The sequence below is a fragment of the Talpa occidentalis genome, unplaced genomic scaffold (assembly GCF_014898055.3).
Source record: "Talpa occidentalis isolate TD23 unplaced genomic scaffold, MPIMG_talOcc4v2.1 talOcc4.7, whole genome shotgun sequence".
NCBI classification, from domain to species: domain Eukaryota; kingdom Metazoa; phylum Chordata; class Mammalia; order Eulipotyphla; family Talpidae; genus Talpa; species Talpa occidentalis.
In genome coordinates this window covers 44,598,469-44,622,137 of record NW_023605083.1, presented here as the reverse complement: position 1 = coordinate 44,622,137, position 23,669 = coordinate 44,598,469, and the positions used below count along the sequence as shown (strand labels likewise).

The 23,669-nt window shown below is 41.4% G+C and overlaps 1 protein-coding gene across 1 annotated transcript in view; it reads left to right on the top strand.

Annotated features, from left to right (window-relative positions):
- PRUNE2 (prune homolog 2 with BCH domain) overlaps positions 1–23,669 on the top strand; it is a 215,805-nt gene that overhangs the window by 148,514 nt on the left and 43,622 nt on the right. The window contains exons 7-9 of the mRNA XM_054688860.1: positions 860–1,021; positions 3,202–9,724; positions 10,081–10,843. Of these exons, the coding sequence (XP_054544835.1) occupies positions 860–1,021; positions 3,202–9,724; positions 10,081–10,843 (7,448 nt within the window). The remainder of the gene's footprint in view (positions 1–859; positions 1,022–3,201; positions 9,725–10,080; positions 10,844–23,669) is intronic.

Below are 23,669 nucleotides of genomic sequence, written 5' to 3'. Positions count from 1 at the left end.
CATGGTAGTGGGGACCCTTTTAGTTACCACATAGAGCAAGCAGATCTGACATTGTAGCACTTACACAAGCCTCCTGGCCTTCTACACTGGGAAAAAAGCATTCAGAAAACTTAGCTAGGTTCATCCTCAGGATTCTGCTTGGGGTTAATAATAACCATTAGAAACCCATTCTGGAAGAGGGCAATAGCTTCCTCCTATTTTCCTACTGCTAGATTGCAATAATAGTCAGCAGATATTCCTATATCGTATGAACAATAAGAGGAAAAGTATGTTTTTCAAAGTCAATATTTAAAAATTTTTTTTAAATGTTAAGATATTTGTTCTTTGTCTAAACTATTTTTAATAATTACAAGGATTCTTTCCTTTCCTGGGTTATGAAAACAAGCCAAGCAATTCACAGCTGACCCTTGAACAACACTGGTTTGAACATTAAGGATCCACCTACACAAGGACTTTTTTTCATTCTACAAGGTTTGCATTCAGAGATTCAATATCTGCAGAGATATCTACAGAGAACTTCTAGCAAAGTGGCCAGCAATACACCCCAACTTGATTTTTATGATGAGGCTAGTATTAACTGGTTGCATCTATGGATGCAGAACCCACGGACACAAAAGGCTGACTATAAGTTATGCACAACTGCGCTGGGATCCTAACCCCCTGAGCTTCAAAGATCAACTGTATGTTATAAGCCATAGCATGAAAGTTTTCAGACTTTCTCAAAGCAAATTGTTTATTTCATTTACATCTCATAATAAATGTCTTTCATAATACAGCGGAAGACTGGACAATTTTGTGAAACACCTCCCCAAAGTTGCACAGTTTGACATTAATAGCAGATTTCCTGTTGTCATTTCAGAACTGTATGTTTCACAGCAACATCGCCAGTGATTTGAAAGCATTTACAGACAAGTTCGGTTTCGATGTCCTCATCTTGTTGGCCCGCTCCCAGTCAGAGGAGCAGCAGCAGCCAAGACAGCAGGTGGCCGTGTACTCTGAGAACTTAGAGCTGTGCAGCCAGGTAAGGTCCTCCCTACCAGGCACATTTTAGAGCACAAGGTAGAAGATGGAAATGGGTTGGTGGTTTAATGAATTTGGCCCGAGAGATAAAGTCCTTGAGATTGAGTGTTAGAACATGTTGGGAGTATTTTGCTTATGGGGTCTTTTAAAAGATGCCCCATGACTATTTTACTTCTAGACTGAATCTTTAGAAAAAAGCATTTACCTTTCTCACACAAATGTGTGCTATTTTCCTTTGGGTGCTATTTTCTTTTTGGGCTGCTGCTTAGTAATAACTAACAAGGTTATCATACCTGTTTGGTATTAGACATATTGAGCTATAGGGGCACACACAGTACAAGGCCTCAATGTCTGTTTGATGACAGTGTTAATAACAGGTGGTCTGATGCTTTAATCGCAGTTAGTCTGTCTCTAGGCACTAAAATTCTGACTGGGTAATCAGTCAGATCCTCTAGATTAATAACAGCGTCAAGACTTTGGAAATGACACAATAGGACAGAATTAATCAAAATAGGACACTAGGCATACCATATCAGGTATATGTATTAACTAATATGAAAACATTCATGAGACATTATAATATGGGCAACATGGACATGTGTGTCATAACGAATCTCTCCTCACTAATAGAATAGACATCCTGTAGGCTTTGCCTACACTTCTTTATTTTCTATGTCCACACTATCTGTCCCCCAAAAGATTGACCTTAGCTCTCCTCACACACAGTAGGTATTCTTGTAGTCTTCTCTGCTTTCTTAAATCTAAATGTGAAAGAGCCCCCTGTTCCTCCTGCAGATGCATTTCTCACCCTTTTTGTGACTGCATGTATCTCTGCATTACGACACCAACCTGGGGCTCTTTTAGTGCTTTGTTCTGCACTGGTTTCCAAAGCTGAATTTTACCATTAGTTACTGGTTTCCCAGAGATAGGACTTAGGTCTCGTTAGCCTCCAATATGGTAGCCTCCAAATCTCTTTATTAGCAAACGAATTTTAAAACAGTGATTTAAAGCACACAAAAATGAAAGAGTGGATGAAGGGATTAGAAGACCTTGAATTGAACCCATCTTTCTCTCTCCTGCCTCCTCGACTCTCCACAACCACACCACACCTGAGAGACAACTCCTTGGGGTCTTGAGCAACACAGGGCCAAGACTGCTCTAAAAGAATCCCTCTTAGTCCTCTTAATCCCTCTTAACAATTGGTTAAGGGTCAGCTCAACTGCCTGAGTTCAAAATGTGGCTCCATAACTTGTTAACTTTGTGTTATTAATCAAGTTATTTAATCTTCCTCTGTTGTCCATTTTGGCAAAATGGGAGTAAAGAGCCCTTCCCGTGTGATTACCATGCAAAATTATTGTGAGAATGAAAGGAGATAATGCATATGAAACTCTTAGAACAGTGCCTGGCATATAAAAGGTCTCAATAAATGCTAATTGTCAGTATTACTATCTATACTAGTGCTATAGTTATTATTGTTGTTATGGCCACTAATGCTATAGAGCCATTTCGAAGGCCTAGTATAAAAAATTTGCCCAATATTTCCTAAAAATCACAGAACCGCAGCCGATTCTGTTCTCACATTGACTATCACATGTCCCCTGCCTCCCAAGTCAGCTGTGTCTGTTCTGGGCTTATGTAGATGTTCATTGGGACAGGAAGGGGCAGCTGGGGTCTTGAGAGTGCTGCTGAAAAGCCCTATCTCTGGTAGCTGCTTTTTCTTTTCTATTTTCTCTTCTGCATTTTGACATTGGCCAGAGGTTAAAGCAGGTCCTGGAAGCCTACTCCTAAACAAAACCATTCTCCAGCCTTATTTCATCTTATTCTAACACTTTTCTCCTAGTTCATGTCAGCAAGCAGCATTCTCTCTGCTTTTTGCTAACTTGTGTTTCACTTCTGTTGAAAGATGGTACTATGTTATACCGAGGGGAAAGGATTTAAACAGTTTTAAATCTCTTTACCTATAACCATCAGGAGTCAGTTAAATTGAGCAGATGGGTCTTGAATTAAGCAAAAAGACAATTGAATAGACTGGAGAAAGGATTACATAGGTGTCAGTTGTTTGAATACTTTTTTAAATATATACAGATTAACATTGATAAATTTTATGTTAAGAAAATTAAGAAAGCAAATTGTGAAAAGCAGAGTGCCTTTGTGCTCATGCCAGCCCTCATGTCTTTCCAGATCTGCTGTGAACTGGAGGAGTCCCAGAACCCGTGCCTAGAGCTAGAGCCCTTTGAATGTGGCTGTGACGAGATCCTGGTGTATCAGCAGGAGAACCCGTCAGTGACTTGCGACCAGGTGGTTCTCCTTGTCAAGGAAGTCATCAATAGGAGATGTCCAGAGATGGTCTCCAACAGCCGGACGTCCTCCACGGAAGCTGTGGCTGGCAGCGCCCCACTCTCCCAAGGATCTTCTGGGATTATGGAGTTGTATGGTTCTGACATAGAGCCACAGCCCAACTCTGTGAATTTCATAGAAAACCCTCCAGATCTTAATGATTCTAACCAGGCCCAGGTAGATGTCAACATAGACCTTGTCAGCCCAGATAGCGGATTGGCCACCATTAGGAGCAGCCGTTCATCCAAGGAGAGTTCGGTTTTCCTCAGTGATGACAGTCCAGTGGGAGAAGGTGCTGGACCTCACCACAATCTCCTCCCAGGGTTTGACTCCTATAGTCCCATCCCTGAAGGGGTAGTAGCAGAGGAGCATGCACGGTCTGGAGAACATGGTGAACACTTTGACCTCTTCAACTTTGACCCAGCACCCATGGTTTCTGGACAGTCCCAACCATCTTCCCATTCTGCAGACTACTCCCCAGCAGATGATTTCTTTCTGAACAGCGATTCCTCAGAAGGACAGCCTCCCACGGGCCCTAAAGGACTGGAGGGGATGGGGATCGACATGTCTAATTATTCATCTAGTTCACTCTTGTCAGGGGATGGCAAAGATAGTCTTGCAGAGTTTGATGAGGAGTTTGCCCAAAGACAAGAAAGTCCCAGAGATGACTCTGAAAGAAATTTGAACCTAACAGATTTCATGGGAGATGAACCTTCTTCACCAGAAAGACTGAAAAATATTGGAAAGAGGGTCCCCCCAACACCCATGAATAGCTTTGTAGAACGATCACCATCCACTGAAGAGCCAGCTCTACTCTATCCAGAAGATATGACCCAAAACGTAGTTAACTCAGGCCACCTAGAACCACCTCAGACCCGTGCACGGTGCAGCAGCTGGTGGGGTGGTTTGGAAATGGACTCTAAAAATATTGCAGATGCATGGATTTCCAGCGAACAAGAATCTGTCTTCCAGAGCCCTGAGTCCTGGAAAAATCGTAAACCAAGCTCAGTTGATAGGAGAGCCTCAGAGTCTGTATTTCAACCAAAGGGCCTTGAATTCTCGAAGTCAGATCCCTGGGAGTCTGAATTCGCTCAGCCTGGTGTGGGCAGCAATAATATTCAAAACCAAAATGAGGATAACTTGCAGTTTCAGAACCTGCCTGCTGAGAAATCACATTTGTCTAATGCTTCTCCTCAGGGAACAAGCCACCTGATAGAAGACTTTGCTACCTTGTGGCCTTCTAATCGCTCTCCCACAACAATGCCTGAGTCTTGGGGAAATCCTACAGATGATGGTGAGCCAGCTGCTGCAGTGCCATTCCCAGCCTGGGGTGGGTTTAGTAAAGAAGATGGTGAAGCTTTGAAAAATACCTGGAATCTGCATCCAACGAGTAATGAGACTCCTCCTGTGAGGGACCTGAATGAGTGGGCCATGACAAAAAGTGGATTTTCTTTTCCTGCTGAAGACCTGGGCAATTCACTGGGCAATTCACCCAGTGAGGCAGATAACGAAGGAGCTCCACAGATCTGGGACAAGAAGAACCATGACTCCAGGGATAAGAGCCTGATATCTAGAAATCCCACATCTGATCTGGAGCATACATGGAACACTTCTAAGTCAGCAAAGGAAGATCAGAATGGTTTGGTGGATCCAAAAATCAGGGGGAAGGTAGATTCTTGGAACTTATTTGAGGAGAGTAACAAAAAAGGAGGGTCAGATGGCCTCGCTCCTTGGGAAGATTCCTTCTTATCGTATAAATGTTCTGACTACAGTGCTTCCAACATTGGAGAAGACTCGGTGCCTTCCCCCTTAGATACCAACTACTCCACCTCTGACTCTTATACATCACCCACATTTGGTGGAGATGAAAAAGAAATTGAAAATAAGTCATTTGCTAAAGAAGGAGGTCTTGAGTCAAAAGATGCTAGTTCTACTGCAGAGGAAACAGAAATGCCCCCTCAGCCACCACAGCAGCCACCTAGAAATCGAATTAGTTCAGATCCTGGGAACCTAAAGATGTGGGCTTTACCTCACGCAGATGGTAGTTCTGAAAGCAATGCCACTCCTGACCCAGATCAAGCTTTACTCAAGACAGAGCCTGTAGAGGATAAGAATACCTCTGCAGGAAATGACCCTGGGGAAAGCAGCCAGTCCAGTTACGATGACCCCAACATGATGCAGCTGTACAATGAAACAAACCGCCAGCTCACGCTTCTGAGCAGTAACACCAACTCCCGGCAGACTGCCCCCGATGGTCTGGACTTGTGGAACGGAGTGATTCTGGAGGACACTCAGTCCACAGCAACCATCTCAGATATGGATAATGATTTGGACTGGGATGACTGTAGTGGGGGTGTGGCGATCCCTGGTGAAGGTCAAGCACAGGGTTATGTGGCTGAAGGTACTGAACCTGAAACCCGATTTTCAGTGAAACAGCTTGAACCATGGGGTGTGGAATATCCAGAAGCAAATCAAGTAGACTGGGAACTCCCTATTTCCTCTGAGCACAGCAAGGACTCTGCCCTCAATGACCATGACACATTGAATGAGAAAAGTGGACAGCTGATTGCAAACAGTATTTGGGATTCTGTCATGAGGGAGAACAATATGCCATCACTAATGTTACCAGACCCATTGCATGTTACAGCCATACCACAAAGCAGATCACTTCCTGAAACTCCCAGCTCACCAGAAAAGGTTAAGGAGAGTCATCTCCGAGATGTGCTAGAAGCCTCTGGAGTTAGTGAGTCAGGAGCACTTACTCCTGATCCCCACAAGCAGGACACATCCAGGGGAACCCTGATTAGTGACACAGCAACATTGGTGACCGCATTTGAGAATCCAGGGCATTTTGCATGCCAAGATCCATGGAAAGATCCTAGCTACGGACAAAGTGAAGTTGAGACAGAATCTCATGGAGTCACTGAGAAGGAGAACCTTGGTGAGGCAGAGGTGCTGGATGGAGTCTCGGACATTTCTGGGAAAGGGCAAGATGACAAAGAATGCTCTCCCCTAGCTGCATCTGATCATCAAGAAATCTGCTATGAATTAGGCAGAGTCAGCCCTCTTTCAGTCACTTCCAGTCCTCAGTCAGAGGTGCCCCAGGAGGTTTTAGAACATGAGATAGGGTCATTGAATTTAGAACACTGTGATGTGCAAATAGAGGTGTCCACAAATCACCTGCAGGTACAAGAGACCTGTGAAAATCACCTCACAAATCACAAAAATTCCTGTGAAACTACTGAAATTTCAGGTAGACTGAATTTAACAAAAAATATATCTTCACCTGAATTGAATCTTGGGAAAACTGAAGAATGTAACATTCTGGAGTCAGAGAGAATGACCCAAGAGTCTTCTCGTGAACATCCTCAAAGTCCCAATGTTTGGGGTGACCATATAGACAATGATGTGCAGGTCAATTACACAGATTCTGAAATAACTAAGAATCTTGAAGTTAATAGCATTGAGAACAGCTCCCTGGGAGCCAATTCATCTGCAAATTATGACAGAGACAGTATTTCTAGTGAGTGTACACATTCAAGTGCATCGACTCCTGATTTAAATGATTCTTTAGCTGCATTGTCTTCTTGGGGCCAGGAACCCAATGCTGAGCATCAGAAGGTGAAGCGAGATAATTTGAGTAAAAAAGATCACCAAGAATCTGAACTTATTATTACTGATGGCCAAGAAATTACTGAAATGAAGGACCTGGAGAAAGACAGAATGGACAGGTTTGAAAAGAGCTTAGATCACAAGGTTCCTAAGTTTTTAGAGGTTTGGAATGACTCAATAGGTGGTGATTCCCTCTCCTCTTTATCTAGCCCTGAAATGGGAAAATATCCTGATAATTCAGGGACACATGAGGAAAAAAATCTAGTGGTGAGCCATCCTGAAAAAACTGTATGTGATAGTCCTGAAACTGTTCAGCCAGAGGATGCCGAGTTTATTTCAACAAACTCAGGTTTTGATGAACATAGCGTGGGCAATGAAGAGAAGGAGAAAGAGATCCATTTGCCTACTTGCGAAGTAGCTCAGCATGAATCCAGAGCTTGGGATTCATTGAGTGAATCTGATAAATTCTTGCCCACAACTGATCCCAAGCCTGAGGAATCTTCTGATTATGCAGACAGTTCAGAACCAGCAGAGAATGAGAATAAGTCAAACCCATTCTGTGACCATCAAGATAGCAGTCCTGAAGGCTGGAATTTCTCACCACTAAAGACGGAAATGCAGATGACAGTGGTAGATAAGGAGAGGCAATCCTCTCCAGAAGCAAGGAATAATGGAGATACTCCATGGCAAATATCTCCCAAAACAGAACCAAAGAATGAAAACTATTCTAAATTGGAAATGCTTGGCTTCTCAACCGAGAGCACCGAGTGGTGGAATGCCTCGCCACAGGAAGGGCGACCAATTGAAAGCGCATTTGAAGGGGAACTGTCTAATCCAAGTGACATGTCAGAGATGAATTCTTCAGCATATCAAAAGATGGGTCCCTGGGGAGTACCCATTCAGGGTGATGCTGATTCCATGGCAACACATTGTACAAGTCCTTTCAGCGATAAACATCAGTCACCCTTTCAGGATAGTGATGGAGAAAGCTCCCATCAGCAACTATGGAACATTCAACCAAGAGAGCCAGACCCAGAAGCTGATCAGCTTAGCCAGCTTGTAATATTGGACCAAATTAAAGAAAAAGACTCAAGAGAGCAAGCCTCCTTATCTTCTATGGGTGACGCACTCACTTCCGAAACACCTACCCAAGAGCGGTGTCAGAATACAGCGCTGTCCGTCTGGGACCAGCCAGAACCAACACTTATTCACACCAATGAAAATGGATGTGTTATATCTAATGTTTCAACTATTGAGAGTCAAGAAGCAATTTGGTGGGAACAGGAAAAATCATACCCTAGTGAAATAACAAATTCAATGGTTGCCTCAGAAGATTTCCCTGATGTCAGTTCTTCCAACCAATTTATAAAGAAGTCAAGCTCTCAGTGGGATGGCTCTACCCCTAGTGAGGAATCCCAAGGCACTTTTGTTCCAGATATTCTCCATGGCAACTTCCAAGAGGGTGGGCAACTGACCTCACCTTCACCTGACTTGTGGATGGAGGCAAAGCAGCCCTTCAGCTTGGAAGCAAATGGTGAGAATCCTGACATATTGACTCATTGTGACCATGATACTAATTCTCAAACTTCCAACAGCCCTGATTTATGTCATGATTATGAAGCAAAGCAAGAGAGTGAGCCTCATATCAGTGCTGAGGTGGATTCTGAAGGGGAATCCAGTGAGTTATATCTCACTGAGCAAAAGATGAGTGAAGAACCCAATCAAGAGTCTGGGCAGGAATTTGTTCCATACAATTCAGAACTGTATTCTGAAAATGAAATTGCACTGCCTTCAATTTGTGATCAAGCAAACACAAATGGCTCATCTCAGCCTGTCTCTCCTGAAAATTCTCCTGAACCTTCTGAAATAAATAGTGAAGACAGTAGAGGTTTACAAGGACAAGAAAAAGGAGCTGAACCAGCTATAGCATCTGTTTTGGAACCTGTTGACTTAACAGTTCCAATAGTTGAAAATATGGGAATCAGTATTTTGGTAACTCACCAAGAGCCAATTATGGATGTCAACAGCTCTTATATGTCAGAGGACTTTTCTCCTGAGAATCAGACAGATGCAGGAGGTTTGGAAAATCCTGTCACACTTCCTGGTACTTTGCTAGTGTCAGACGCTTGTCTGGATGTAAGTGAATCTGCCCTTGATCACAGCTTTAGCACATCCACAGGAACAATAGATGACATGAGTAAACTGACATTATCAGAAGGAAACCTCGAAATGTCAGTTGATGGAGATGCAGGCAAGCAAGATATCTGTTCCTCTGAAGCCTCATGGGGGGAATTTGAGTATGATGTCATGGGCCAAAATATTGATGAAGATTTAATGAAGGAGCCTGAACACTTTTTCTATGGTGGTGACCCTCCTTTGGAAGAAGATGCTCTGAAACAGTCGCTGACACCTTACACACCTCCCTTCGATTTGTCTTATCTCACAGAGCCTGCCCTTGGTGAGGAAATGACAGAAGCATCTGAGGTTCCAGAGGATGAGTTTCTACAGACCAAAGCAGTAGAAATTGTGCTTTCTGCCCATCCTGACCAAAGAAGTAAAGAAGACGTCACTGACACTAAGAACAAACAGCCTGAACACCAGCTGGCTGTGCTGCATATTCATGAAGACCCCGAGTCAGTTTCTTTGCCTGAAGGAGCAAACTCCAACCCTGAATTGTCACCATCAAACACTGACTGGGAGGTAGAAACAGAGAATTCAGATTCACCAGCAGGTGGAGATATAGTACCACAGAATGGTAAGAAACAGCCCAGTCCTCCAACCCCTACTATCAAGAAACTGCGTTTTTATTACATTAATGCATTTGTAAACCACACTCTCCCTATTGCCTTGGGTAGGCAATACATTTGCAATGGTTGCATTACAGCAGTGATACCTGCTGTTTCTTCCCACCCTAGCTACAGTAGTAGCGTGATGGCAGTAGATACTGCGTATTTGTTGCTGTGTCCTGGTAGTGCATGTGAAAATTAACTCTGCAAAGTAGAAGTATTTATTAAATTTTCTCTTTTTGCATGGATCATTTGCAAAGATCACAAATCTCATGTGTTAATTAAGCTTTGTTCTTCCTTTCTCACCTTTATCTTTCACCTCCAGGTGCCAGTGAGGAAATATTACAGTCGGAAGAAGAAAAAATAATTCCTACCAAAGAGCCTGAGCAGATAGAACCAGAATATGGAGAAGAAAGACACACAGAGGAAAATGAAGACCATCATGACCTACACATGGATTATATACTTGTAAACCATGAAGAAAATTTATCCCCCAACCCAGACGCTGGTGAAGCAAAAGAAAGCACCTCTGAATTAGAAGAGTTTCATAGAGGTTCCAAAGAAACAGCATTGCCAGAAACTCAGTTAGCAAGCTTCCCAGACTCATGTCAGCTGGCCTTAGATGAAAGCAAAGATCACTCTGTAGAGACAATGTCTCCCACAAATGATAAGAGACCATCTCTAGAAAGCCCTGGCAAAGACCAGACTTGGATGGTCTTGGGCCACAGTGAGGTTGGTGATCCATCACCCAAAGCTAAGGACTCAGAGCCAGAAGAGGCTGGTAAGACTGTGGAGCCAACCTCTGATCTCATCTTGGACAAGGGTCCCCAGATGCAGATTCTGGGAGAACTGAAGCCCCCAGAAACTTTAGCTCTAGAGGAAGCCTCTGGTTTGGACAGCCAATCACGGAAGAGCAAGAGCCGAGGCCAGGCTGGCTCTGATACAGTTATGTTGCAGACTGTCACCCATGACAATGAATGGGAAATGCTGTCACCACAGCCTTCTCAGAAAAACATCATCCCTGAAATGGAAAGGGAGGAGGAGACAGAGTTTCTTGAGCCCAGAAAAAGGAAACCAAGACCAAAAGGGTAAGCAAAAGCTGTCTATTTCTCTCCTGAAAACCATTTTATTCGAAACCAGAGAAATAGTGAGGGAATGTGGAATAGGAAGAATACCTAGATGATAGGAGCTTTGCTGATATTCATTGCAAAGCATATCATCAGTAAAAGCAGCTGCTAGATAACCATAGCAGTAATGATGATTTGTGTATATTTTGGATCCAAAAAGCCCCTTCAATTTCCATCCAGGGTCTCTATATACTACCAATCATACAGAAAAGGTATTACAGTTTTATGTAAACACTTCATTTACTGGTAGGAGTAAGGAGACTCCATAGCAGGCTCAGAATCTTAGTGTGAAACATTCATTCCTAATTGGCTGGAAAACCGGCAAACAGAATCAAACCAGTGACACAATCATGTATTCATTTACCATTCAGTTTTTAAGAATTTGCTCTGTGCCCTGTTTCTGGGTAGCCAATGAGCATTAGTAAACAAGAGATAATCTCTGCTCTCAAGCTTTCAGGCCCTGCTGAAACTGCTTAGAGTTGTCCATTTCTCTTCATTTGCCCCGATAAAGCCCTCCTGCTTCCAGGGATAACAAGGCATACTGTGAAAAGTTACTGAAGTCAAGGGAAGGAAACCATATTTCTTTCGAAAAATCTGGGAGTGGAGAAAAGATGTTTTTTCCCTACTCATTTTGGGAGTTTAAAGGACTGTGCATATGATGTATCAGCTGTGAGTCAAGGAATCTGGAGTCCAGCCTGGCTCTACAGTTACCAGTTATGTGTGAGATTAACCCTAGCCAAAATTTCCTCATCCTCAAAATTAGTGAGTTGGGCTGGAGAATGGCAGTCCTTCCTGTGAACTTAATTTGTGTGTAAATAGTAAATAGACTGTGCCCAGGAGAGTTTTGGCATTCACAAATTCTATTTCTCTATGAAAGGAACCGAGAAAATGGAAAGAATATTGGGGAGATTGATGGTGCGGTAAGTGCCGTAAGGAGTTAAAAACTGTACCATATCAAGTGCAGCTTTATAAATCCAGACATTTTCAGTTGCTCTAATCCTTTTTTCTTCCTGTCAAGCTATTTCCTTCCAGAGAGACCCCTGATCCGTTATGAGAAAGAGAGGAGCAGATGGATCCCAGCAGCCCTGCTGGCATTGTTATAGATTGAGCTAAGGACTCAAGCAGCCTCGAGTTGGTTGAGCTATTGTTTGGCTTCTTGCCTGCATTTTGCACATGCCCCTGAAATCCAACAGATGATAGTGTCCAATTGTGCTTCTAGCCTCTCCTCTTTCAATAAGAATTCTTTGCTCTTTCCTTTCTACTCGGCCTCTGCAGTAATGAAAATGCTTTGACAAGTGGTGAGGAGAACAGATTTTCCCACTGGTACTTGTATTACCCTTCTGCATAAATAACTTATTGTTATATTTGAAGGTTTCCCTCTGTGTTAGATTTGGGAAGGATGATTCTCTAAGTGGGTCCTAAGACCAGCAGCTTCAGCATCACCTGGACATTGTTAGAAATGCAAATTATGTGCCCCACCCCACACCTCCTAAGCCGTGAACTGGGGGTGGAACCCAACTATCTGCAGTTCAGTATCTTCTCCAGGTGGATTTCATGTATCCAAAATTTTGAGAACCACTGGTCTAAAATGTACTCCAGCACCTAGGAGTTCACAGTTTAATTAGGAAGTGGAACATAAGTGAAAAGATATATAATAATATGATATTTAAGTCAAGCTAGTAATGGCCAGCGTCAGTTTAAATAAATACTTACCGGTTATGTGCACATGCCATGGAGCAGGCACTAAGCACCGCATACCCACCATCTCACATTACCATGGCAACTGTATGAGGTAAGAATTACACGAGGGAGGAAATGCATGTTCAGAAAGGTTGAGTCACTTGTTCTGGCTCATACTTAGAAAGAGAAACTGAGGTTGGAATATGTGTGCACTAATGCTGGTGAGTTAGGAGGAGAGACACCTGTCTAGGGTGCTTTGATAGAGGAGGAACCAGTGGCAGCTTAGGATCCAGTAGGCTCGGGGCGCTCCCAGAGCACAGAAACTTTAAGGCAATCCTGAGGTTTGAATTTATTTTATTTTTTAAAGACTTATTTTTATTTTTATTTATGCATACAAGAACTAGGGTGTAAGCCAGAGACGTGAGGGGTGAGAGGATTCACCAGAGACAGAGTAGGAAGCAGAACAGGCAGATCTACTGAAATACACTGCTGAGGGGAGCAGCGGGCAAAGTAGGAGAGGTCTGCTGTGCCATGTGGGTCAGCTCCCTAGCCTGGCATTGAACTCATGCGGCAGTGGGTGGTGATAGCTTGATAGTGCTGAGGTTAACCTCTGTGCCACCAGGGAGGCCCCTTGGATTTCTTTTAAAATCAAAAGAAAAAAATTATGCTCCCGTGTAGTTTATATTCCTTTATACCTACGCAGTTCGAAAATAAATTTTTTAATTTTTTTTTTCCTAAAAAGAAGATGGGGCTCATGAAGGCAAAAGTGCCCCAGGCCCACAAAGCTCCATCTCCATGTGATTAGTGCCTTCCCATGCTCTGCCTCATGTTATATTTATTAAAGACTTTTTTTAACCTACCTTAGCCACTCAAGGGCTGTGACTGTGGCTTACACATCTTTATACCCCACTGCCTTAAATAGCATGTATACTATGAAGTTGTAACTCAAAGTCAAATGTTAATTAAAGGGAGATAGCAAAGTCACTTAGATGAGTGAATCTGAGAAACTTTAGTAGAATATCTGGCTTCTTTCTACCATGTCAAGTCATTTAGATTTTATAAATGACACTGGCCTATAATTTTCTTCATCTTATGTTCTGTTTGGAAATTAAGATTATATTTGCACCATAACACAAACAAAGAACACATCACACTTTTTTCTATTCTTTAGAGTAATTTATATAACCCAGGAAGTCATCTAATATGTGAGTTTTTTTTCTTCTTGGGTTAGTATTGCTGTGTAATATTTTCTTAGAAAACGTAGAGGGGCAATTTTCTCCCCCCATTCTTTACTTGGGGGACATTTAGCAATATCTAGAGACATTTTGGGTTGTCACAATTGGGGTGGGTGCTGCTGCCATGTAATGGGTGGAAGACACAAACACTGCTATGTAACCTACAATACATAAGAAAGTCCCCCACCACAGGATTACCCAACTCCAAATGTGGAAGTGCCAAGATTGAGAACCCAGCTGTGACCCACTACCCTGCTTTACTTTCTGTCTCCCATTTCTATCTAGAAATATCTTCTATGTATTTGTAGTTTTATTGTATCTGACTGCACCTGTAAGGCTGTCCCCTCCAGGAAAGCAGAATTTCAGTTTATCTTGTTTGTTATTGTACCTCTAGTGCTTAGAACAGCCCTCCAGGTATTAGGCACTTTACCATATGCTTGATTGAATGAATGAAGAAGAAAGTGCAATTTGCCCAACATTATATGCCTTTAATAGGTGTTTGCTGCTTCCTTTTCAGAAGAGATGTGCTACATTTAGTTTAGAAGTAGCTTAGTCAGATGTGCTAGATTCAGCTTGGAAGTGTCTTGTTTATAATTCAGGCTGCTGTCAAAATTATCATCAACTGGATGGGTTCTAAACAACAGAAATTTATTTCTTGCAGGTCTATAGGCTGGATGTCTGAGATCAGGTTGCCAGTATCAGGTCTAGAGAGGACCCGTGTCTAGGTCACAGACAGCCACTGCTTCATTATATCCTCACATGGCAAGCTGAGAATTCCCTGGGGTCTTGTGTGAGGGGACCAGTCCCATTCACGAGGGTTGCATGGGGTGATCTCATTTAATCCTAGTTACTTCCACAATTTCCTACCTTTTGATACTATCACTTGGGGGCAAGTGTGGGTGGGTAGGGTCTCAGACAAATTTCTGGAGAGGCACTGATATTCGGTACTAACAGGGATGTGAATTTCTTTTCTAACGTAGGAAAATTCATCTTTCCCTTCTTTTGAAATTTGAGATTATACCTATTTTGTAGTGTTCTTGTTTTTCTGTTCATTGCAGTTCCTCCAAGAATCTCATAACCTTTTCTAGTTCCATTTGATCCACTTCACTCAGTCTCAAGGAGAAAACAGCTGTACCTGTTAATTTTTCTTGGTTATCCGTTGCCTACAACCAGCCAAAATGGCCAGAGAATAAAAACCATTCTACTTACCTAGCCCACCTGTTATACCATCGATTCAAGTAGCAGTTGTCATTATATAATCTTCAAAGACCTTTTTTATTTTTAATCTCAATTCATCAAATAATAATTTGAAAGTATTAGGCTTTCAAAAAATAACTAAAACTCCAGTGGAAAGTTGACATCTACCATGTCTTTTTGGTCTATATAATCATCATTATGCTACTCATTGTATTTAAACAGTAACTCTTATTTTTAAAAATAATTGTAGCTTCAATACCCCTTGACATACAATTAAAAATAATTATAGCTTACAGTGGACTCTGAAGGAGGACTATGGGTGCCTTGGTGGTATATGTGTTGTGGCAACATATATCTGAAGAGCTGTGTCCTATACTTCTGAATCATTACAGTGTTATAGACCAATGTTACCTCAATAAAAAAATTATTCAATATTTTACCACTATAAATCAATACATATATCTATGACTGACCTGATGATGTAGCTTAGTCACTTTCCATATCAACTACTGACTATAAAACCAATATTTAAGACTTTTTTGCCTTTGAATATCAAACTACTGTATGTATGCCTTTCTAGTATGTAAGCTTTTCATTCATATATCCTTTTCCTTCACTGCATCAAGTATTTCTGCTGGCATGTTTAGAATTAAGTGAATGGTTGGTAGCTAAGACTTGTTTGTGAATTTATTTAAACTCAGACTCTCTAAGATCTCTACCTATCTCAACTTACTTTAAAATAACATCACTGTTTTTACCTATTTGTGAATTAGCAATCTGAGCACCAGGTAGTTTAGTAACTGGTCCAAATTTGATAATAAGTGGTAGAAATCAGAATCAAACTCTGGCCTTTTCACACCAGGGTCCACATGCTAAATGGGCATATACCTTTAATTCCAAATAGTGAAGGGCTGTGTGGGTCTTTATGCTAACTTTCTCTAGAATCTTCTGTTGGACTTCCTTACTATCCTGCTGTTTCCACAGCCCATTTTATTATGCTGTAAACCATTATCCACGAAATGATAATCATCTTACTGAGATGAGATCTTACTGAGAGTTCTGAAAAGCTGCAGATTTTTTTTTAAGGTTTTAGGGAAACTAAATTCCTTTCACCCTGTGCTTTGAGCCTCCTTACATTTACTCTCACGCAGGAACAGTAGTGGCAGCAGTTTTTTTGAGCAGACAAAAATCAAGGGGCATTGCTGACTCCACAGCCTGAGTGAAAGAGTATCTTGTATTCCCAAATGAAACTGCACGGCCCCCACTCCGTTCCCCGGCTGGAGCAGAGGTGGTGGCCTTGGTGGCCGGTACACTGGGGGAGCTGGGAGGCAGGTGATCATCCTTATTTAGATGTGCCAGTGATCATGTGATCAGAAAATGGAGGCGAATCTGTATTTCCAGTTAAGTGCTCCAGCAGGGAGATGCTGAGACGCTGTGACGGAGCATCCCTCTGGTTCTCCCGGCAGCCAGCCTCCTCCCATCCTCAGAAGGTAGGTGGGTCCGGGTGCAGCTTGAGGAAGCTCGTGTGCAGGGAGGGCTGCGTGCAATGGAGAGTGTTGTGCTCAGAGACTAGTCCACTGCTGCTGCGAAGTTGGAAGGGGAGAGGGGAGGGGGTGAGAGGATACGGAGCTCTGCCCGGCCCCTCACAGGGGACTGCTGGCAGCTGCGTTTTATTCTGTATCGACTCCACCACCGGAAAGACTTGTGGTCCTTGGTGCTGTCCTCTTCCCCTCCCTTGGCGATCAGGTAATTAGGGAATACAGGCTCTGTAAAGCTATAAACATTTTTTTTTTTATTCCTTATGTCTGTGATGAAAACGGAGATAGAAAAGCAAAGGTGACAGTGTGAAAGCTGTTTAGCATTCTCTCCTAATGGGTATTGTTACAGGGCAACCCTAACAGTATGACAGAGTCTTTTGGGATGATTTAACAAGCAGTTGGCCCTGGGTATGGTTTTATATTATTCCTAACAGGTATAGAATCTCAGAACATACACTTCTTCTTCTAATGAATCTTGTAACCTTTAAATCTTACCTAAGTTCTAAGTTGCAGAAATAGGTCATCCTCAAAAATGGGCTTATGTTATTTTCTGTTGTCTTTCAAAACCAAGAGACAGACGAGGCTACATATAGAATATTAATATCTCCTGAAAAATTAAGTTACACAAGGAACTAAAAAAGTGGCCACTTGGCCGATATAAAACAAGAAATACATAGTTTTTCAATTCTTTTATGGAAACTAAAAAACAAACCTAGATTCCTACCTAGTCAAAGTGATTTAAAATATGATTCTGCTGGTCGTGGTGACTTCAGGGAAGGGAGACAAAACCTCTAGTCACTCCCTCCCTTCTTTCATAGGAACTCTTGACTTGGTGTGGATTTTATGTAAACTGCTAAGTAAGTCAGCTTCCAGGCTCACTTCCAACCAGATGGTCTCCTCAAACCCCTCCTGTAAAGAGAAATGGGAAGTGCCACAGAATGAGCCTATTTCACAATATTCATTTGATGTTTTCTTAAAATCATGATTAGTAATATTCATGCAGTGTAAAATCTGGAATCATGAGATTAAAAATCCTAGTGATTAAAAAAATAACCCATGCAATATTTCTTAAATGATAAGCGACCCTTCTTCTCTGGGAGGAAAAATCTGCCCATGTGGAAATGACTTTTATTTGTAAATGAAACACATTCGGATTGGTGAAAGCTCTAGCACTTTAAAATTGCCTGGAAGTTGCTCCGCAACTCACAAAGAACAAGATGACTCTGCTGTCATTTGCAAGTCAGCAGCACCTTCCCCAGGAGATTTAGCTTTGTAATGCAGAATTACCCTTCCTGTCCTAAATAAGGTCAAAAGTCTCATAGGTGCTTAAGTATAAAGAGTCAGATTCTCCTTCCTATTAACAAGGAGTCAAATTAACTTTTCCCAATGGTTAGGGCTCCCTTTGGTACATCCCAGTGAATTTCCATTTGCTTTTTCACTTGTGAATGGCTTTGCAATTGGGGAAGAACTTATCTCTTATTAAAGGACACATACTTCCTTGATCTTGAGGCTTCCTGCTTTCTAGCTAGCTAGAAAACAAGTTGTGGTGTTTGCACAAGATTCAGATACTCGTTATTGGTTATAATGGGAAGGCAAATACAAGCTTAGGTTTTTCTTCTTAACTAGCTGAAACTGCTGCCTTTTGATATGCCAAGATCTTGTAAACAGATGCTTTCCATGTTCCTGCAGTTGGTATTTGAATTTGGGATGGGTTCTTAATTCCTTTCAATTCCAGTTAATAGAATAGTTGGGGAGAGAGATGGGATGAGAAGGGAAGAGGGATAAGTTGTATAGGAAAGATTTCTATACCTGGTTTCCTGTCTGCATCAGAGTTAACACAGAACATTTGGATGTGGGTACTTCCAAATTAATAATGGCAGGACTTTTGGGACACTGCTAGATGTGTATACCAGATGTCCCCTGTCTGAGCACCATTATCGTTTGTAGGCTGTGTCAAGTCATTTGCCTGTTATTTTGATAGATGCCTGATTCTCTATATTGTTCTTGCCTCCTGAGTTCCTGCTCTAATGGTAATATAAGCAAGAACAAATGCTGGAATTCATTTTGCTTCACTTCTACAGTTTACAGCAAGAAAATGAGCACTAGCTAGGGTGAGTGAGTGACTCAGGAGCACATGTGTCTGGACTGGGATCAGGACCCAGGTGGCCTAGCTCTTGATGTTGTGCTGTTTTTTTTCATCCCAGGGCCTTTGAGAAGCCCTCAGCAAAATCTGGTAAATGCATTTAAATTTTTCAGAGCTATAAAGCAAAACAAAAAAAAAAACCAAAAAACTGCCACTCTTCTATTTTTAAGGATGAGCTGGCATTTCCTAATTCCTTTATATCCCTTAGAAAGTCAGAGAAAATGAAACTGAACTCCACTATCAGATGTTGTGCCTTTATTGTGAGCAAGGTAGTATCCCTAGGGACAGCATGTGAAACAAGGGTAATTAAGACACAATCTCTTGCCTAAATCTAGTAAGGAAGAGGGGGATAGAGGAAATGACTTTAAAAACATGGAATGAAGTCCATTCCTAAAGAGGCATAACCCAGGGATTCTGGGCCCCCAAAGGTGGGACAGCCTTTTTCCTTCTCCCTGTTGTAGGCATGCAAGTATAGGATTCTTGGATGAGGTAGATGTGCATGTTAGGGGAAGGAGCATTTCAGAAGAAGGGACTATAAACCAAACTATAGAGTAAAGAGAAGTATCGGCAAAAACTTGAGAAACTAGGAAATAAAACTCACTTTATCTAAACGAGCATTAAGGATACTAAAGGTAGGTTGATCTAAATGGTGAGGAGCCCTGATGATAAAGCAAAGAGATTTGTATTAAACGTGTTTGCAGTGGAAAGCCAGTGTTTACTGAGCTGGTGTTGTGATCAGTGATAGAATGGTCATGGTGCAGGCAAGTTGGGAGGTGGTGGTCTAACTGAAACATAGCAGTGGCTGGAACAGTGTCTAGAATGGAAAGCAGGAAGGCAATTCCAGAACTTCAGGCATGGAAGCTATAGTGCCTGAAAATCAAGGGAGAAAAGAGTCTACTGAGGAGGATTGGCATGCCCTATTAGAGGTTATTTCATTCCTTTTCATCAAGAGCCTGCAGCCTTGGTGCATTTGATAAAAGTTAATATAAGTGAGGTGAAGAAAGCATGGTGCTAGCTCATTCGAACAAGATAGAGCCAACTTCAGTAGAATCTACATCCCGTGAGTCAGCACTGGCTCATGGTCACAATGCGGGACCACGGTCCCTATGACTACATTTCCGTTGTTACCAAGAGCTGCAAGTCTCTATACTCTGAGTTGGCTGTGTTAGGATGGGAAGTGAAGAGAATGGTGACATTTTCCTCTAGGCACCATCTTCCCTTCTGGGCAATGGCTGTCTGACTCTAAATGGATGGAACAAGGGAGGACAATCTCTGTCCTCCCGGCTTGAGGAGAGAGATCAGATTAAATGCTGCTCATGACAAGTTCCAAGAAAATCCTTAAGACTTTTTAAGACTTACAGAGAAGAACAAAATGAGTTTTGATTTGTAGGCATGGGGGCTGGGGACAGGAACAGGGGAGTCCAGATGTAATCTATCCCTGCTCCCTCCCCAACCTGTCCACAGTTACCTCTCATGGCATTTTATCCCTCCTGTGCAGTTTTGTACAAACCAGTCTGTGTCTTTTCCTCTTTATTCTCCTAGATTTTAAATTCTCTGAGGGCAGAGTATGTGTCTGATCCATTCTCTGTGTTAAATACCCTCATCCAGGGTATATAACAAGTGCTTTCCTTATGGTCCTAGGACTGCAATGTTTGTTGAACTCCTTCCTGAAAGAATAGCCTGGGAAACAAGCAGTGAGTACCAGAGAAGCTAGATCTAGCAAAGATATTGGGACGCTGGTTTGGAAAGCTTAGATGGCTATTTGAAATTGTATAGGTACAGTTTTGCATCCAGAGGTCTTTCAAACTTCCTTCTAATCCAGAAATTCAGAAAAAAAACACGGGTTTTCAATAGCATTCAGAATATTGAAATATTGAAATTTAGTTTTGTCCATTCACAAAGATACTATTGCCCATGAAGCAAGAGAACCACAAGAATAAAAATGTTACCACTTAGAAATTACATTTTTCTATGTCCAACTTACAGAAACACCCAGGACAGGTTGATGTAATTGGAAGTTCTAGAAATAGTTCATCCTAAAATAATACAGGAGTGAAATCAACACAGTGTGATCTCAAGAGAGCAGCTGTGCAAGAGGTAGGTTAGGAGGCCAGGTAAAATGGCGAAGAGAGCTAGAGATTACTGACTTATGAAAAGGTTAATATCTGTAGCTGAGCGCAAACAAGCTGGGGTTGGTGTAAAAGCATCAGGCTGGCTCAAAGCTTTCTTTGTGCATTAGACTAAGTTCAAGGACGATCAAAGATCATGCATTTGATATGAGGCCTGAGACTGGATTTCCCGTGACAAGCTTTTCACCAAAAAAGTTGTATGCACCTACCAGTTTATAAATTCAAGGCTTATTTCTTACTAGCTTTATATTTAGGGGACTGCTATTGGGCTGTTAAATTTTATTTCCCAGAACTTTTATTTACCAATAGGTACCTATTAACTAGAAAAGGCATGGGCAATACCAGACAGAGTCTTGGAATCCCATGTAATGCTATAATCTTGTGAACAATTATTTAAAATCATAAGGACATTTTTCTTTAAATAGCTTTTTTCATTTATATAATTAAGACATGCCAATGTAAGAAGTCTAAATGAATCAGATCACCCTGTGAAGTTGGCATAGCTGTACAATTACTGAATATATCCCTCAGGAGAATATAAAATTAATCAAATCTCATAAATTACTTTCATAGAATCCGATTATACAATGCAATGGAGAAATGTAAGTAAAAACGATGGCTCCTTTCTCTCAGCCTCAAGGGCCTGACTTGGCCCTGACTGTCTCATTCTACATTTGTTAGGCAGCTGTAGAAGGGATGATCAGAAAGGCTGACATACCTGAGCTAAGATTCTCCTCCTTGAAACTGGATATGCTGGTGAAGAAGAGCAAACACTCTCATCATTTATTTACATTGCCATGCAAAGAATCACATCCTGGGTGGTTTAAGCAACACAATTTACTTTTTCACAATTCTGGAGCCTCAGAGTTGGAGATCAAGGTGTTAGGAGGAGGTCTGGAGCCTCTCTCCTTGCCTCGCAGATGGCCACCTTCTCCTATGTCTTCTGTGCATGTCTGTGTGCTATGGGATTGTGACCCAGCCTCGTGACCCCACACTTTAACTTAACTACCTCTTTAGAGACCTTATCTCCACATATACTCAACATCCTGAGGTGCTGAAGGTTAGGATGTCAACATTTGAATGTAAGGAAACAAAAATCCAGCCCATAATAGTCCTTAAGAACATGATAGTTGGTGTGCCAGGAATTCTAACGTTTCCATTCTAACGTTAACCCCCTACTTTTTTTGTCATACCCCAGTGTTGATTCTAAGGGTCCTGTAGGGGTTCCATGACCACCTTGAAGATCCACAGTGGCTCTGAGAGTCTTAGTTTTAAGTAATGGAATTACGTAAGAATAATATTAAGCATTATGAGTAATATTAAATAATGTAATACAACTTTTGGCAAATATTTTACTTATCTCTTTGAAATGTCACACCATTCCTCCTGTCATACTCATTTTGCAGATGAAGAAAGTAAGTCTTAGAGAGGTGAAATAACTCTACCACAGTTACACAGTAAATAAAAGTCAGGGGTGGGTTTGATCAGATTGACCCCAGCATGAAAGATTATCACCTTATTTATGAGCATCTGTTTTTCTTAAACTGTTCTGAACATCTGAGAAACTCCTTCAGGAGAATGAGGTTGGGGATGGAAGCAAAAAAACTTCTTTTCAGCATTAAATTGGATACCTAAGGGAATCCAGAATTCCCAAAGAACATTGAAATCTCAAGTATGATTTCAAATTTTCCTATTACAAGATGTCAGCCAACCTAGATCTGGCAAGATGATGGAAATGAGAACAGAGGCAGGAATGTCATTAGGGACTTCTTTTTTACTTCTCTGGAGTTGAGTATACAGAAGTCTTGCATTTTTAATGCAATCCCATTTATCTAGTTTTGCTCTTATTGCCTGTGTTTTTGGTGTCCTGTTCAAGAAGTCATTGCCAAATCCAATGTCATAAAGCTTTTCCTTATGTTTTCTTCTAGGAGTTTTATAGTTTTTTGGTCTTACCTTTATATCTTTAATCCATTTTGAGTTAATTTTTGCATATGGTATAATGTTAATATCCAACTGCATTCTTTTGTTTATGGATATCAAGGTTTCCATAAACTTGTTGAAGAAACTGATCTTTCCCCACAGAATGCTTTTAATATCTTTGCTAAAAATCATTTAACCATATATGTGAGGGTTCATTTCTGTACTCTATTCTGTTCCCTCAGTCTTTATTTCTGCCTTTATTCTGATGACACTCTGTTTTGATTACTATAGTTCTGTAGTAAGTTTTGAAATGAGGATGTGTTAGGCCTCCAACTTTGCACTTTTTCCAGATTGTTTTGGTTATTTGGGGTTCACTGAAATTTCATATAATTTTATAATGGGTTTTTCTATATCTGCAACAAAATGCTCTTGGGATCCAAAGCTTTTGAAGACCACATTTCTAATTTTTAACAAAAGTTCTGAAATAATAGCAACAGCAATACCTAGCCCTTCTGTAATATCAATGGTGGTGTGCCAGACAGTATTCTCTATCCTTGCCTAAATCAACTTGTTTAATCTTATGACAGTTCCCTAACTAGGCAGGGTGCTTTCCTTATTTACAGTGAGGAAACGGAGGGTTGTAAAAATTCTGTAGCTTGTCAAAAATAATACATTTTTAAAAGTCAGAAACACAATTCAAGTGCAAGTAGTCTGACTCCAGAGTCTGACACGTCAGCTGCTCACCTGAATTCTTTCTGGAAGAAGAAAAAATACCGAATACTAATTCAGGGCATTTGCTAGGCTCTCAGTAGTTACTGTCCAAGGTGTGCAGAGAGCCACACATCTCACTGGGTTATGTCTCTGAGCTTTCCAAATATTGCTCTGTATTAACATGTTACTTAAAAGGAAAAGAGAAAAGAAAAGAGAAGAGTAGAGAAGAGAAAA